We start from the raw sequence: 14,023 nt of genomic DNA on the forward strand, positions 1-14,023 counted from the left end.
AGAAAATTCTTTAATACCCTACTACGGTTGGAAGTGTAGGAGAGGGAAAGAAGTAACTACTTAGTCAAAGCACGTGTCAGTAATATTTCCAGATTTAGCTTCAGGGTTAAATAGATAACAAAGTGATAATCATATTGTCCTATACCTAACTTCCAGACATATTTGTTTCTAAATCATGTCTCATGGAAATAATTCTAAAATTGTAATTAGGGAAATCTTGAAAGATCTTGACCAAAAAAACAAAATGAGAGAGACAAGGATTAGCAGTTCACATATTCATTATAAGTCCTAGCAATAGTCCAGAACTTAAAGTAATATCTATTTTTCTTTAATGGTTGAAATAGTCTCTCCTAGAAATTTTTTAAATGATAGTAAATGATTAAAAAAAAAACTCTTTAATAGAGCTAAATGTATTTTTCAGGTGGCCTTGTGAATTAGAGGATGACCAAGCCAGTAGGAAGGAAGTAGGGAAGAAAAGTTTAGTACAGAAGACATAAACAGAGATAGCACTGACCAAGGGCCAACATTAATACACTGACATGTATACAAGTTTTTGTTAATCTTTCTGCTCTCAAGATCATAACTGTCCCAATGACAATATGCTGTGGGTCTATATTAATTTATGAAATACAGTATGCAAGCTAGAGTGTTAACACTTTTGAATTAAACAAATTTTCCATTCAGCAATCAAACCTGTATTAAGACTTAGCAGGAACGAGACGAGGAACAAGAAGTATGAGGAGGATATATTCTCTGCTGTCTAAAATCTTAGAGTTTTCTAGAGGAGATAATAGACATTTTTTGATAAAGAACGCCTAACAAAAGAGTGAATGACACAATGTTGTGAATCAACTATACTTCAATAAAATAAATAAAATTTAAAAAAAAGAATGGAAGGCAATGCATATAATCACCAAAAAACTATTGAAGGAGTAAATGTTAAGTGATATATGAGTTTGAATAAGAGGGGGAAAAATTACTGGAATCCCAGAAAGGTCTTAGTAGAAATAGCTCAATCTATCCTACCACATTTTTTCATGTTTTTAAAGGCATATTTGATTATACTCTACTCTCTGAACACCTAAAAAGGAAATACCATTCTATAACAAGAATCAACTTCAGGTCAGTTGTTATGTAGCAAATTAAAAATTTTCAGGACTTTATATACTCATCTCTGGGTTTGAAATAAACTTCTCTAGAAATGTGACAACTTAGGATATTTTAAATAAGTGATATCAGATTACATGGTAGTAAAAAGTTCACCAAAATTCTAGGTTAGTCAAGATATGTTTCTTGTTCAATGACAAACAATATTAGCTCACTTAGAATGAGGTCGTCTCGTCAAAAATACTATACTAAAGTTAATTTTAATATGGATTTGAATACATGAATTTCAGTTTCTATGGAGAAAATAAGTGTCTGCTTCTAATTTTAAAGTTAGATTAAAACAAACATTTATTTCTGAACTTTATAGATTTTTAAATATTTTTTGGAAAAAAAATACCTGAAATAGTCTTTCCCTCAGCAGTCTAAAAATCATGAAATGTCCTGAGTGTAGTGTTTGAAAGTCAAACGTGCTTGATTTGTTCAATAACACAGTCCCCTACTGAACTATTTCTGGAATGTTTAAAATGTTGTAGTCCAGCTTTTCTGAAACCTTTAATTTGCCAACGCCCCTTTATTTTTACAAATAATCTACTTGTAGAAATGGACAAGAAGTTTACGTTTATTTCATGCAAGCTGTTTGAGGGTGGGAGATGTGTAGATGTGAAGAATTATCCTTCACCCTTTGTGCAGATTAAAAACTCAGCTCCAGAAGGTTTTTTTTTTTTCAAGATAAGGATACATTCTTGATGTTTTATTGATGCTGTTTCCCTCAACCAAATGAAGTAACTAGTCACTTTAACTCAAAGTTCTCATAATGTTCATATTCTTATAAATGACAATGTTCAGTGACACTAAAGACTCAGCTATTAAAGTCTCTGGTTATATAAAAGCAGTGAAAATGTTTCTTAAGCTCCCAAAGGTCTTAGTTTTGAATCTGTACAAAGGGACGAATGATTATTTAACTTTAGATATTGTCCTAAGGTTGTATTCTAGGCAAGGATGGAACCCAAGTACAAAGCTGGTCTGGGTTTTCTGGTCAGCATCATAATTTCCTAACACTCTCCTCTCTGGCCCTTTCAGATGACTCTGTCAGCATGCCCAGTGTGGTAAGTGAACAAGAAGCTTACCTCCTGAGCACCATTGGAAGGAGGCGGTTCTCCAGCCATGTCTCCAGCATGTCTGCACCTCAGGCTGAGGTGGGCATGTTACCCAGCCAAAGGTAAACAGCCCTGCATATGTCGTACTCCACATCTGGGGGCAAAGGTATAAATTCTGAAAACTCACTCCTGTTACACTAAAAAGGGCCTAAAGAGAAGCAAACAATCCATTTTTTAAAGTATACCATTCAAACAAATTTTCAACAAGGGTTTGCACAACAATTTGTAGCATTTTCTAAGTCAGGCAAGCTGAAGGGATCTCAATTTCTGATCCAAGCATTGTTTCTCCTTAACATTGTTCTATAAATAGATATATGCTCTTCTTTCATGGTCTTCTTTCAGATGACATTCTTGTATTTCATATATATTATCAGCTAAGCTAATAATGGCTACCTGGTAAGTGTATAGGACTGCCTTGATATATTTGGTAGCTTAGACTTCTGATATGTCATCAGTATTTAGTTGGAGGTAGTGATGCTTAACAAAGCAAAAAAAGACCCATGCCAGTACGTGTGACCTTGGGCAGGTCATTTAACAAGAGTCCACAGTTTTCTCCTCTGTGAAACGAGAGGTTAGCTAAAATCTGCCTTTAAGGTAGCTTCCCTACTATAGAATTTTATGATTCCATAATTAGACTCTTTAAAACATTTTCTTTGGTGCTCTCTAACCTCTAAGAATATAGATTTGAGACTTTATACATATAGTTTACCATTTATATGGTAATACAGAAAATGATCTGACATAAGAAATAAAACATTATCTATTTCAGAGTCAGGACTTTTACTTTAGGAACTGAATTCTTTCAAAGAATCAGTCTTATGTTTTTATCTAGTTTATTGTTTATTCTTATTAACTATGGAGTTATTGTGGTATAACTTATACATGGAGAATAAGAACAATCAGGAGACATTCTTGTGCTCAGATAAATTTAGTTTACATGGAGAAATAATTACTCTGTACCTAAATCCTTTAGCCTATCATTCCTGAACTGTACAGATGAAGTAAAATTTGTGAAATAAAGCCAAATTTTGCAGAATATTTTAAAAATGGGGGAATGATAAAATATTAATAACTAAATTATATACTTGTAAAGAAAGCATTATTTATATACTATGGAGTTATAAAAATTGGTAATATAAAAGTATTATTATCATTGTAAGATACTGCTTTACCTACTGATAGTTTATCTTTGATAAGGAAGTCTTATAAATAAAATATACCAAAAAAGAGAGCCAAATTATAAAATATCCAAAAAAAAAGATATAAAGTCATACAGGCAGTTAATATGGGAGCATAGTGATTTATTTTTAATTCCTAGAAATATGCAAACTTTATTGAGAATAAACAAAACTTTAGTCTATGTAAAAGTTTTTATTTAAATTAGGGAATTTTAAGTAGAGATTCTTTTTGGTTATTTACATAACATAACCAGGCCATCAAATCGCTTTGAAATATCCATTAAGGAGTTATCTCATTTCTGGGGAGAAAATTTGTTTTATTATGGATAGACCAGAAACCCAGCAAAATAATATAGCTAAACTCTTTGGGCTTGAGTCCTGCTTGGGAGGGCTAGCAAAGGTAATGATGTCTCTCTCTGTTAGGGAAAGCCTCTTTCTGGGGATGGAGGCTATTTTTGCAGTATAGGTGAACAATAAAGAGTTTAATTCCATCCATTTTAACAACTATTTATTGAGTGCCACGTGGACACTTAGCTCAGAGCTAGGCACTGAAGGAAAGAGAAAGTATGTATGACATAGTTTCTGTTCACGAATCCCCATATCACCCAAATAAATTAGCGGCACCCAAATAAATCAATAAACTATTTAATCATTCTTTCACCAACCTGACAGGTTTCTTCTTTTGGCATTTACAATTCAGTCACTAGAGGATGGAGTGAGGAGGTGAATGCAAGTTCCATGTGAATATACCAGGGTTGTCTTCCTTCTTTTCATTCAACTTCCTTTTTCACTGCAAAATTAGCAGGTGCAATCAGGTTCTTTATTTGCTTTTCTTAATGGCATCAGCTCCAAGAGTTGGGTTGTGACAGTTCATGGTAAGTGGTTTCTGTGTGATCAGGTCACAACTCACAAGAAAGAAGCAGGATCCTGGTCAATGAAACATTATATGAACAAGACAGGTGAAAAGTCATAGCCACCCAGCCAAATGGTTATCAAAGGAATGATAGTTTCATCTTCTACAGACTCATTCCGCAATGTGTTCCAGAGCTCCTGTGTCCATTCGGAGCTTATCACAAGTCCCAACTCATGACCAGTAAATAGATTACTCCTCTGAGAGTCATATCCACCAAAGGCCTCCCCCCTCCCCATTGCCTTGAGTCCTATGTCTTGACCAACTCAGCACAAGGTGAAATGGTTGACTGTCTCCTTTTCCTTCCTTGTTCTGTTAAATTTATTTATTTATTTTTGGTTCTTAGAAGCAGAAAAGTGCATGCCTTTTTTTTCCTTTTTCTTTTATTTCTTTGCATTTTCTTTCCCTAAATGCTTCATCTCCCTACCCCTCCTGCAGTGAACCTAATGTCCTCGATGACTCCCAGGGCCTGGCCGCCGAGGGCAGCCTCTCTAGGTACAGTGTCAATGCTACCTGTGTATTGGTGTCTGTGCTGGGAAACAAGCTGTTCCCTGTCTCCTCCGTCTCTCTGTCTCTCTGTCTCCTCCCGCCCCGTCTTGATATCGATTTCCATTCCTTGCCCTTTGTTGCTCATAAACACACGAGCCTGGAAGTCAAAGGTGTAGCCTCTTTCACTTTTCAGCTTCAGAGCTCCATCATAAATGGATTAAAAAGTCTAATTTAAAAAAAAAAAAATCCCTGGAGTTCTTCTAGGGGTTTATCCCATGGACCATCTCAAGAGTTTGATATACAAAATGTTAAATTTATCCCAGCTAAACATTCCCTCCCATGCTGAAATTCTTTAAGAAATTTTTTTTTTGTCAAAAGCCTTTTAATACAACTCCCTATCATTAGGAAGCCCCAATCTAGACAAGTCTTCCAGCCAATACTATGGGTGATAAGAAAACAGTGATACTATAACAAGAATACCAATGTCAACATGATTTATATAATTCCCTCTCTTTGGTGCATGCAATGTGACAGGCTGTTATGATAGCTTATTCAAACCATGTTTATATAAAGAATGTCTGTCCCAGTGCTAAGATGACCCCCAAATTTGCCACGAAATATCAGATACAAACATTTCTTGGTAAGAGACTTCTCATGATGCAAACAATATAATGGTTTGGCTATTGGTTTAAAGCTTCAGAAAGGGGGCCTGCACCTTTAACACTCAGATAAACCACGTCAAACATTCCTAATCTTGTGCTGTTGATTCACACCTCTCAACTAATCCTCATTAGGGGTAATGCTTCTTGTTCATGCTAAGAGTACCTTTGTTTCATCTCAAGAGAAAATATTCCCTTTCAGGTTTGCATTATATAGTGAGTGCTCCCATGTTTATTGCTGTATCACAAAGATGAGGAAATGTTGAGAGGCCGTTCCTGTGAAAGGCTGTCCTTTTTTTATTTTTTGCATCTTGTTCAGATTTCACATTTTCTTTTGCAACTGAAAATGGGAAATTTACTGCATCATCAGATGTATCTTTTTGTTTTTTTTAACTGGCCTCATAATTCATGACATTCATTTGTGTTTGCAAGCCCCTGCCTGGATAGATCAGTCTCTTATTTGTGGTAAATGTGGAAGTGTTGCAGAGTGCAGGCTTAATTCCATTATTGAGAACTGCAAGGACAGGGAAGAACAGAGTAGTCCTCAAGGTGGTTTCCTTCATTGTTCACAGTATTGGAAGAGCTCTGAACCCAGCCTAGCACCATGACCACTGGTTTCAAAGCATTTATTTGTTAAATGCTTAATATTACATACAAGACAGGAGAATCTAGCTAGGAAGGTGATTTCAATGTCCTACTGACAGTAGAAAGTATTAAATCAGACTTTGTCCCAGGTCTTTTCTAACTAGGCCAAATTCTATTCTTACTGAATAAAATACTAGTCTGGAGTTGGTGAGAGAAGACGAGAGTTTGAGTTAATTTTTATAAATTCTCCCTAAGACTTGGCCCTCTTTGTCAGGCTTAGGGTTCAAACGGACTAATCTAGAGTTGTCTAAACCAATCCAATCTGCCTTTGGTCTAGTGTAGATTGGAATAAACCCCAAGTTCTTGCTATGTGAGGGTGGTTCAGAGCCAACGCTATAGGTTTTATCTATAGATGAATTAGTCAATCACGTGAGTTCCTTGATGACTGTTTTGGATCAACTTTTGTTGATCTGTTGTTCCCATAACTGGTGTGTTTGCGTTCTGGATGCCAGTCACCCTGATCGATTAGTGATCATAAAGAAACCAGAAAATGAAGCGCTCACTTTGGATTCTAAAAAGTTCCACGCGTGCAGAGGCATCCGACAGCCGTAGCACGTCCGCCTTTGCCATGCACTGCAAATCATCTCTCTCAAACGCCACCAGGTCACCAAGTTCTCTTTGGAGGAGAGGAACTTTTGGCATTACTAAGAGGTGGGTTTATAAAATAGGATATATATTTTTAATATTTGGTTTCCAGGCTTTCTTATGTTTGGCATGAAACTTCTTTATGGTGCAGATTCTTAAGGTTCTAAAGAAGCAGTAAGATATTAACTATGTAAATTACATTTAGCACACACCCGAGCCCTCAACGAAGGAAAACCTGACTCTAAAGCTTAAAGAATATCAGGAAACATGCCTAACAGAAAGTATTAGACCCTGCTGCTCACCCCAACCCCACATTTTGATAAACTTTCTGGGGATTTGCTTTTGAAAGAACACTTGTTTTAGGCAGTGTGGGCAAGTTGGTCCGAAGCCTAAATGAGGAAGTCTCCAGGATAATAGTATAACCTGATAAATAGGTGGAAACCAATAAAAATTTTGCAGACCTTTAGAAAATTTCTTCCAGGATTTTTTTAATGTGTGGTAACTGGTTTCTTATAAAGATTCATAGGAAAAAGTATAAGTCTGTAAGAATCACTATGCTATGGTGAATTTTTTTTTCTTTTGGAACTAATAAATGGCAATAGTATGTATATCATGGAAGAATTCTCTTCTTTAAGAGTTTTACTCTTAGAAATACAGAAACTTCATTGTAGATCTTCTCTCCCTGTGCCCACCCCCAAATACACACACCATGGGCCATATTTCTCTCTCCAGAAGAATATAAACATGCAAAATGTTATTCAAGCACTTAAGCCTGGAAGTTTATACTTGAGAATTAAATTTTGTTTGGACATGTTAGAACATTTTGAAAGGCAGGAATTGACAATCAACTCTAGCTTAAAAAAAAAATAGAGAGAAGAGATTACAATGCTATTTGATTCCATAAGGGTAATTTTAATCACAGTGGAAAATAAGAATGTGACACAAGTTTGAACAAGATAGTCTGCGTGAAACAAAATAAAAATAATCTATCCATCTCATGATCATCCACATTTCCAAACAATGAAAATTTGGCAAGTACACCCAAATAGAAAAGATTAAAGCAACCTTGTTATGGAGTTGAGAATTAATAACTAAAAAAATATCTGTTTATCTGTTGTGATACACAGAGAAGTGTACTCTCCCGGTGTTAAATCAGTTCTTACAGGAGAACTAAGATCCAGATCCTTCCCTTTTTTGTCTGAATTCCAGTCTCTAATCTCTAAATGCTGTGGCATTTAAAATATATTTTCTTAGATGTTATGGAGGCTAAGTAAACTTTAAATGCTAATCTTTTACTGGGAAAGGGAAGAGTAGGATTTTGTCTACTGTTTATATCCCTGTTTCCTATAAATGCTTTATGGCTCCTTCAGTACTGGCTTCATGCATTCCTCAGCACAAGGCGGTCACCGGGTGAAAATGGCTATGCTGTGTGCCTTCTGTTCCCCCTCCAGATTTCTCTAACCATAATAAAATTAAAACTAAAAGTATAGATAAAAGCAAAGGAAATACAAATTCATTTCCTATAGTTTCACCCAGTACTTTTACTTAAAACTTTTATTTTGAAATCTATGTTGAAATACACTTTTTTTGTACTTTGAGATGAGTGACAGAAATTTTTATTGTATTACTGAATGGCCTTTTGTTCCCCTATCCTTTAAGAAATACCATTAAATATGTATTTACTGAACGACTGAGCGACTTCACTTTGACTTTTCACTTTCATGCATTGGAGAAGGAAATGGCAACCCACTCCAGTGTTCTTGCCTAGAGAATTCCAGGGATAGGGGAGCCTGGTGGGCTGCCGTCTACGGGGTTGCACAGAGTCGGACATGACTGAAGCGACTTAGCATGTATTTCATTAGGATATGCATACATATTAATTGTATATGGTGCTTCCCCGGTGGCTCAAGTGTAAAGAATCCACCCGCAATGCAAAAGAGTCGGACATGACTTAGCAACTAAACAACATATTTATACACTCCAAGTCTTCATGCTGAAATGAGAGAAAAGAAATCATTTGTGCCAGGATTGTCTTCTAACATTGTCTAAATTTTTCTAGCTTATAAATTACTTTCTTGCATTTTGAGTAAGGTCTTTGGTTTTTGTAGACAGTTGACTCATACCAGTTCTGCCAAGACCCATATTTACTTCTCTAAAATCCAGATTGTTTGCCAGAGTAATTAATATTGCTTAGTGACTCAGAAACACCAAGGATGATTTCACTTCAATTTAGAAAGTTTTGTTTGCTTTTATACTTATGGTTTTACCTTTTTATTTGACAAAACAGTGGAAATCAGCCATTTCTCATTCCGAAGATTAAAATTTTTAGGGAATTGGTTTTCTCTAGAGAGGTGCTTAGGGCAAACACCATGGTCTTCTGGTTGGTGTTATATTGCACCCCGATAGTCACGTATCACAAATCCTGCACATGACAGAAATATTACATGACATGGGGAGAACTAAACTGAAACCACCTTTTATATGCAACTCCAATTTGATATAGACCCAAAATTACTTCTGCGTGCATTACTTCTATTATTAATTTCTCTGGTTGTTTATTACTAATGTATCCTCTGCACACAGTTAAGCCAGACTTTGATGTTCCAAATATAAACATGTTAGCATCATATTTTTAGGGAGAATATATTAGCTGAGCTGTATTTCCAAGGGAATGTTCTATAATTTAATCATTGATATGTGCATTCCATGAAACACTAACTGTATCATTTATATAAAGCAACTAAATACTAAATCTATAAACCTGATCCATTTCTTAGAATGAACCTCTCTATCCATAGAGAAAACTTTGATGCTTTTGATTCTTCCTTGGAATAATCATCGTGAAAGTACCATTATGTTTTGGCATTTAACACTCCCTGAGTGACATGTATTTCTTTTCTTGCACCATTTTTTTCTCACAATCTCAGATTACTGAATAAAAGTGAAAGCGGACTGCCTCTATTTCATTTTCTCTACCCAATTATTTTTAAGACTTTTTATTACCTACTTCCTTCTGGTGTTCTAGAAGCAATAAACTCATTATAGATGTAAAACAATGAAGCATACTATGTTACATCACTTTTCATGTTCAAACCATTTCACATTGACTAACTTCTTTTCTCTACCTTAATGGGAGGTAGATGGTAAGTATTAACCTCCCTTTACGGCCAAGGGAACTGAGGTAACATTTAGATGTCAATGAAGAATCCATTCCAGTGAAAGCTTTGCTTGGTATTTGGGAAAAACTTGTTTCTACTTTTGTGCATATGGTAATCGAATACTTAATCTTTCCAGTTTAAGACACATATTAAAATGTATAATTAATAAGGAGATGTCATTTCAAACTTGCCAGCAACTCAGTCTGTATTGCTTATCAGAATTTATTGCATTGTTCCTTTGAGGTAATTTTCCATCTACATAGAAAGGTCATTTATGGTACAAGGTTATATATGTATAAAAACAATGTACATTGATCTTTTTGAACTTGATATTCAGGAGAATAAGAAAGTCTAAAAAAACACCTGTTTTTAAAACTCTATGGAATTTCGTGTATCCCAAATGGCCTAATTATTTCAGAAAAACTATGATAAACTCCATTTGGGAATCATTGAATTTTCTTCTAGTGGAAATATGAGTAAGACTTTTAAAAATGACACGTGACTGTGTCAACCATGTAATGATTAACTATAGGGGAAACGTCTGATTGTCCGTCTTGCCACTGACTTCTCTCCCTACAACTGCAGGGAGATTTTGTTTAGGGAGCTCATTTTTTTTTTAAATGGCAATGAATGCATACAGTCTTTTCCTTTTCATGGACAGTTGCTGATGCTGCATTCCTCTGTGGAATATTTTACTGTAAAAATTATTTGTAGATGACTCTCCTTTCGCAAAGGCAAAGCCGAAATTAATCACATTGGCATCATCCACAGGATTACAATGTTCTCTGGGGCACAGTATATTTCTTTTTTTCACCTCCACTCCCATTATAAACCCCTATTATACATATGCATGCAGAATGAAAAAGGATCATGGGTCCATGACAGTGTTTTCAGCTTCACCCAATACTAAAATAGGGACCACTGCTGGTAGCCATTTTTGCATATAAAAGACACACATACACAGTAAATTTGGGAGGAGCAGGTTGTTACTTTTACAAATTGTGTGCTATATTTGGGTGCAACTATTTGATAGTAATTAAGCTACTAAGTTGTAATGGCAGCTTAATTTCTTTGCCAGCCTTATCAATCTAAAATCATTTTAAAAGACATTTTCATTGTCTACCTATGTGACTATTTACTCAGTCACAGACTTCAGGCTGCAAACATGTGTTGAATGTGACCCTTCACCCAAATGGATTCTGTGTCTGATGTGTTTGATATTTGTCCATCTTATTTTCATGTAAGTTGAAATATTTTAAAAGGTGTTCCCATCCATGTGATAGAGTTGTTCGTGTTTGTTCGTCACCACCTTTCTCCTTACCCTTGAAAAAAAAAATTGAGATTAGCATATGACGTGTTAAACCTTTTGGTGGCTTCCAAACCAGGGGTGTGATTGAATCAATGTTTTGCTGAATGACAGACTGGCATCAGTGATTGAAAACAGAATCTCAATTTTGGCAGCTTGGGGCTACAAGGCCTCGTGTCCTACTTCCTAAACCTCTGAAAATTCCCATCCCAGGGGTCCTTTCCTAACCCTCCTTCAAAGATAATGGTATCTTTGAAGTGACTGTTTCCTGTAAGCGATTTTGACTAACACCCACCAGAAGATTGTCTCATTTGCCTGCTCCGGGCACGCTAACACTGGTGATGCTCTTGACAGGGTGGCAAGTGTGCAGAGTGAACCTGGCCAACAGAACCTTCTCATTCAGCAGCCACTGGGGAGGAAGAGGGGCCTGAGGCAGGTAAGCAACCCTGAAAGGGCAGGGGAGACATGCTATGAAAGGGCGGTTCTATTCAATTTTTAGTGTATATTAAGACTCTATTTTATGTGTATTAAGACTCTGTTTTACCTGAAATATTTATTCCCCACCTGAAATAAGCAGTACAGAGCAACTTTAAAACATGGTAAGTGCTTGGGCAAAGTGGAGAGTTTGGGGCTTCTATTTTTAGCTCTAAATCTTAGTAGCAAACCTGGTTACTTGGTGAAATAAGTGGGCTTATGTTTTTATTTGCTCCCTATTCAGAAACCATTGCCAGTGAAACTACTGACCACGGAAGATTTGTTATAAAGTTCACTGAAGGCCTCTTTCTGTAGAGAGGCAGAGACAGTCATCCTTTCTTCCTCATTTCAAGATTAATGATTCTATTTAAAACTGAAATTGAAGTAAAGATTATTCTTAAAAATTTCCTTTGGTAGGGTGGGTTTCCTTTATGTTACCATCTAAATAAAAATCTAAATGAGGCTTTGTGCTGTGGCTTTGATGGGAACATCCCAGCACTGATCTGGAGGCTGGACATTTTCCCAGAATCTGGGGTGTTTTTCATCAGTCTTTCCTTCAAAGTTAGAATATATTCAGCTACAGCTTTTGGATGAGCAAAGGCTGACTGGTAAGCAATCATTGCTAGTTTTGTATCCTGAAATTCTTACTATAACTATTTTAATTTATATTAATGTTCTTAAGCTATATAAAGGGGTAATAATCGTTAAGATAGAATATAGGATTGGTTAAAGGGGATGCCAGAATTATATAAGTACTTGTGTTTAAATATGCAGGAAGCAGTTTATTTTATGGGCTAAGAATATAAGGAACAATCATAAGACTCCAAAGAGATCCTCAAAGAAGAGAACAAACCATAGAATCCTCTGAATTTAGTCTTTCCTCCCAGCAGTTAGATCCTTCCTGCTAGCTTTTTCTTCTGCCTATTCCCTTTAGCTAAGGCGTCCTCTACTGTCACGTCAGAAGACTCAGACTGAACCCAGAAACCGCCACGGGGCTCGGCTGTCAACCACCCGCAGGAGCATTCAACCTAAGACAAAGCCATCCGGTGAGGCCTCCTGTGTCCCTCTGGGTAGACATTGACACAAGGCCTACTGCCCTGCCACACAGCGGGGAAGGCCTTCAGAGACTGAGAGTCATGCAGATAAACACACCTTTGGAAGCCACTAGGAAAAGGGAAGAAGTTTCCCAGGAAACTTGAGTGCCTTTTTTTCCCCTCACCTTCCTCAATCCCATCTCTCTCCTCATGCACCTAGGTAAATGAATAATTCCCTTGTCTTTGGGAATTGTCTTTACAAAAGTCTTTATACTCTTTGCTATGAAAAAACTAAGAAATATTTAATAATAAAATTACTATTGAGGGCTTCCCTGAAGTTCCATGGTTAAGAATCTGTCTGCCAAATGCAGGGGACACAGGTTTAATCCCTGGTCCGGGAAGTCCAAGTTGAACCACAAATGCTATGAAATTTGATGATAGAAGATTGTGTTTTATTTACCCAAGCCAGGAGCTGGGTTTGTTATATGTCTCACCAAAGACAAGGGCATGATGAGTAATAGGAACTTTTAATTCCTGTTGGCAGTTGTTATGAGCGATGACCAAGTTCACTTAATGCTTTGTATTGATCTTGTTTTTATGGAAAAACAATTTATGCAGAAAGGTTCTTTTATGTAAAAATGATTTTTCTACCCATGTGCTACTGTTTGTAAGAAGTGAAGTGAAGTGTTAGTTGCTTAGTCATGCCCAACTCTTTGGGACCCCATGGACTGCAGCCCACCAGGCTCCTCCATCCATGGGATTTTCCAGGCAAGAATACGGGAGTGGGTAGCCATTTCCTTCTCCAGGGGATCTTCCTGACCCAGGGATTAAACCTGGGTCTCCTGCACTGCAGGCAGATTCTTTACCAGCTGAGCTATGAGGAGAGCCCCTAAGAAGGTAAAATCAAAACATGTATCTAATGGCCTAATGTGCTCTCATTTATTGGTAAACGAGCAATGTCTTTACTAAGAAAGGCAGGAGACACTGGTTAAGGCTAATTATTAAGCACTGCCAACCTACTATCCTCCTATTCTGATTTACTGCTCTACTTCCAACCTACAGCGGACCAAAAACGATCTGTGACCTTCATCGAGGCTCAGCCAGAGCCAGCAGGTGCCCCAACAGACACACTTCTTGCTACAGGCCAGCCACAGGGCTGCAGCCCAGCCCCATCCAGAAAACCGGAAGGAATGGACAAACCAGTGCTCACGTCTTCCCCCGCCATTGTTGTTGCTGATCTTCACAGCCTGTCTCCCAAGCAGGTGAGGGCCCTGGAGAAACAAGCAAGTCTTGCTCTTTGCATATGTCTGTCTAGGAATGG

General features: G+C 36.9%; 1 protein-coding gene across 15 annotated transcripts in view; it reads left to right on the forward strand.

Annotated features, from left to right (window-relative positions):
- Nucleotides 1-14,023, forward strand: part of UNC80 (unc-80 homolog, NALCN channel complex subunit) — a 231,296-nt gene that overhangs the window by 211,904 nt on the left and 5,369 nt on the right. For 13 of the 15 annotated variants that reach the window (XM_070771381.1, XM_070771428.1, XM_070771426.1 and 10 more), the window contains 5 exons: nucleotides 2,188-2,326; nucleotides 4,791-4,847; nucleotides 11,549-11,630; nucleotides 12,603-12,714; nucleotides 13,765-13,964. In XM_070771381.1, the coding sequence (XP_070627482.1) occupies nucleotides 2,188-2,326; nucleotides 4,791-4,847; nucleotides 11,549-11,630; nucleotides 12,603-12,714; nucleotides 13,765-13,964 (590 nt within the window). The remainder of the gene's footprint in view (nucleotides 1-2,187; nucleotides 2,327-4,790; nucleotides 4,848-11,548; nucleotides 11,631-12,602; nucleotides 12,715-13,764; nucleotides 13,965-14,023) is intronic. The other 2 variants (XM_070771414.1, XM_070771449.1) reach the window with 1 other exon arrangement.

This window comes from Bos indicus, chromosome 2, assembly GCF_029378745.1.
Source record: "Bos indicus isolate NIAB-ARS_2022 breed Sahiwal x Tharparkar chromosome 2, NIAB-ARS_B.indTharparkar_mat_pri_1.0, whole genome shotgun sequence".
NCBI lineage: Eukaryota > Metazoa > Chordata > Mammalia > Artiodactyla > Bovidae > Bos > Bos indicus.